Source organism: Aptenodytes forsteri, unplaced genomic scaffold (genome assembly GCF_000699145.1).
Source record: "Aptenodytes forsteri isolate BGI_AS27 unplaced genomic scaffold, ASM69914v1 Scaffold243, whole genome shotgun sequence".
NCBI lineage: Eukaryota > Metazoa > Chordata > Aves > Sphenisciformes > Spheniscidae > Aptenodytes > Aptenodytes forsteri.
In genome coordinates this window covers 52860-53718 of record NW_008795314.1, presented here as the reverse complement: position 1 = coordinate 53718, position 859 = coordinate 52860, and the positions used below count along the sequence as shown (strand labels likewise).

The 859-nt window shown below is 69.4% G+C and overlaps 1 protein-coding gene across 1 annotated transcript in view; it reads right to left on the bottom strand.

The window, feature by feature from the left end:
* LOC103899049 (probable low-specificity L-threonine aldolase 2) overlaps positions 1 to 859 on the bottom strand; it is a 26182-nt gene that overhangs the window by 4222 nt on the left and 21101 nt on the right. Inside the window, exon 3 of the mRNA XM_009279456.2 lies at positions 672 to 755. Within this exon, the coding sequence (XP_009277731.1) occupies positions 672 to 755 (84 nt within the window). The remainder of the gene's footprint in view (positions 1 to 671; positions 756 to 859) is intronic.

Sequence of the window (859 nt, the reverse complement as noted above, 5' to 3'; positions counted from 1 at the left end):
GCGTCCCGGCGCAGGAGCAGCTGAGCCCCCCTGCGCTGGCAGTGGCACATCACTGGGAGGGAGAGGGACGAGGGGGGAGGGGGCATCGTGGGCAGCACGCAGCGGGCAGTGCATGCGAGGCTGGCTGGGCATGCAGCACAGCCCGCACCAGCTGGGGGGGGGGGGGGCTCGGCCTCCCCTCCCTGGTGCATGCACATGGCTAGGGCTAGAGCAGGGCCCATGCTCCCACGCAGTGCACAGTGGACCCCCGCTCACAGGAGGGCAGGAAAACGAACCAGGTAAATGTTAACGAAGCAGAGCGGAGGCCGAGCGCGGGACAGAGACAAGCAGACCCAAGGGGGGGGTTTGCTCAGCAGCAGCATGAAGTGGGGAGCAGCTCCGGGGTCTGAGCGGGGTTGTGCTGCTACAGATTTGAGGTGGAGGGGGCCGAGGAAGGGGTGAGGAGATGCACCCAGGCCAGAAAGGGCCTGCTGCCCACAGGTCTGCCCTGCGGCCATCCAGGCAGCTTCCCGAGCAGAAGCGGGGCTCTTCTCGGGACCCCGGGGAGAAGCGGGGCTGTTCTCACCCTCTGCACCCTCCATGGGATGGGGGCATAAACCTGCCCCTCGGATTGTGACCTGGCCGCCCCCGGGCGTGAGGAGGGGGGGCTGGGTGCAGCCCCGGGCACTCACCGGCGATGAGGTTCGCCATCGTGGCCGTGGGCACAAAAAGAGCCTCCTCCATCCCCAGGATCCCGCCGCCCCGGCGCTGCAGCTCTGCAGGGGGAAGAAGCATGGGGGTCCTGGGGGGGACCTGCTGGCCCTGGGCGGGCACGGGGGGGCAGTCGGGAACCCCACAGGTGCAGGCTGCAGCCCCCAGC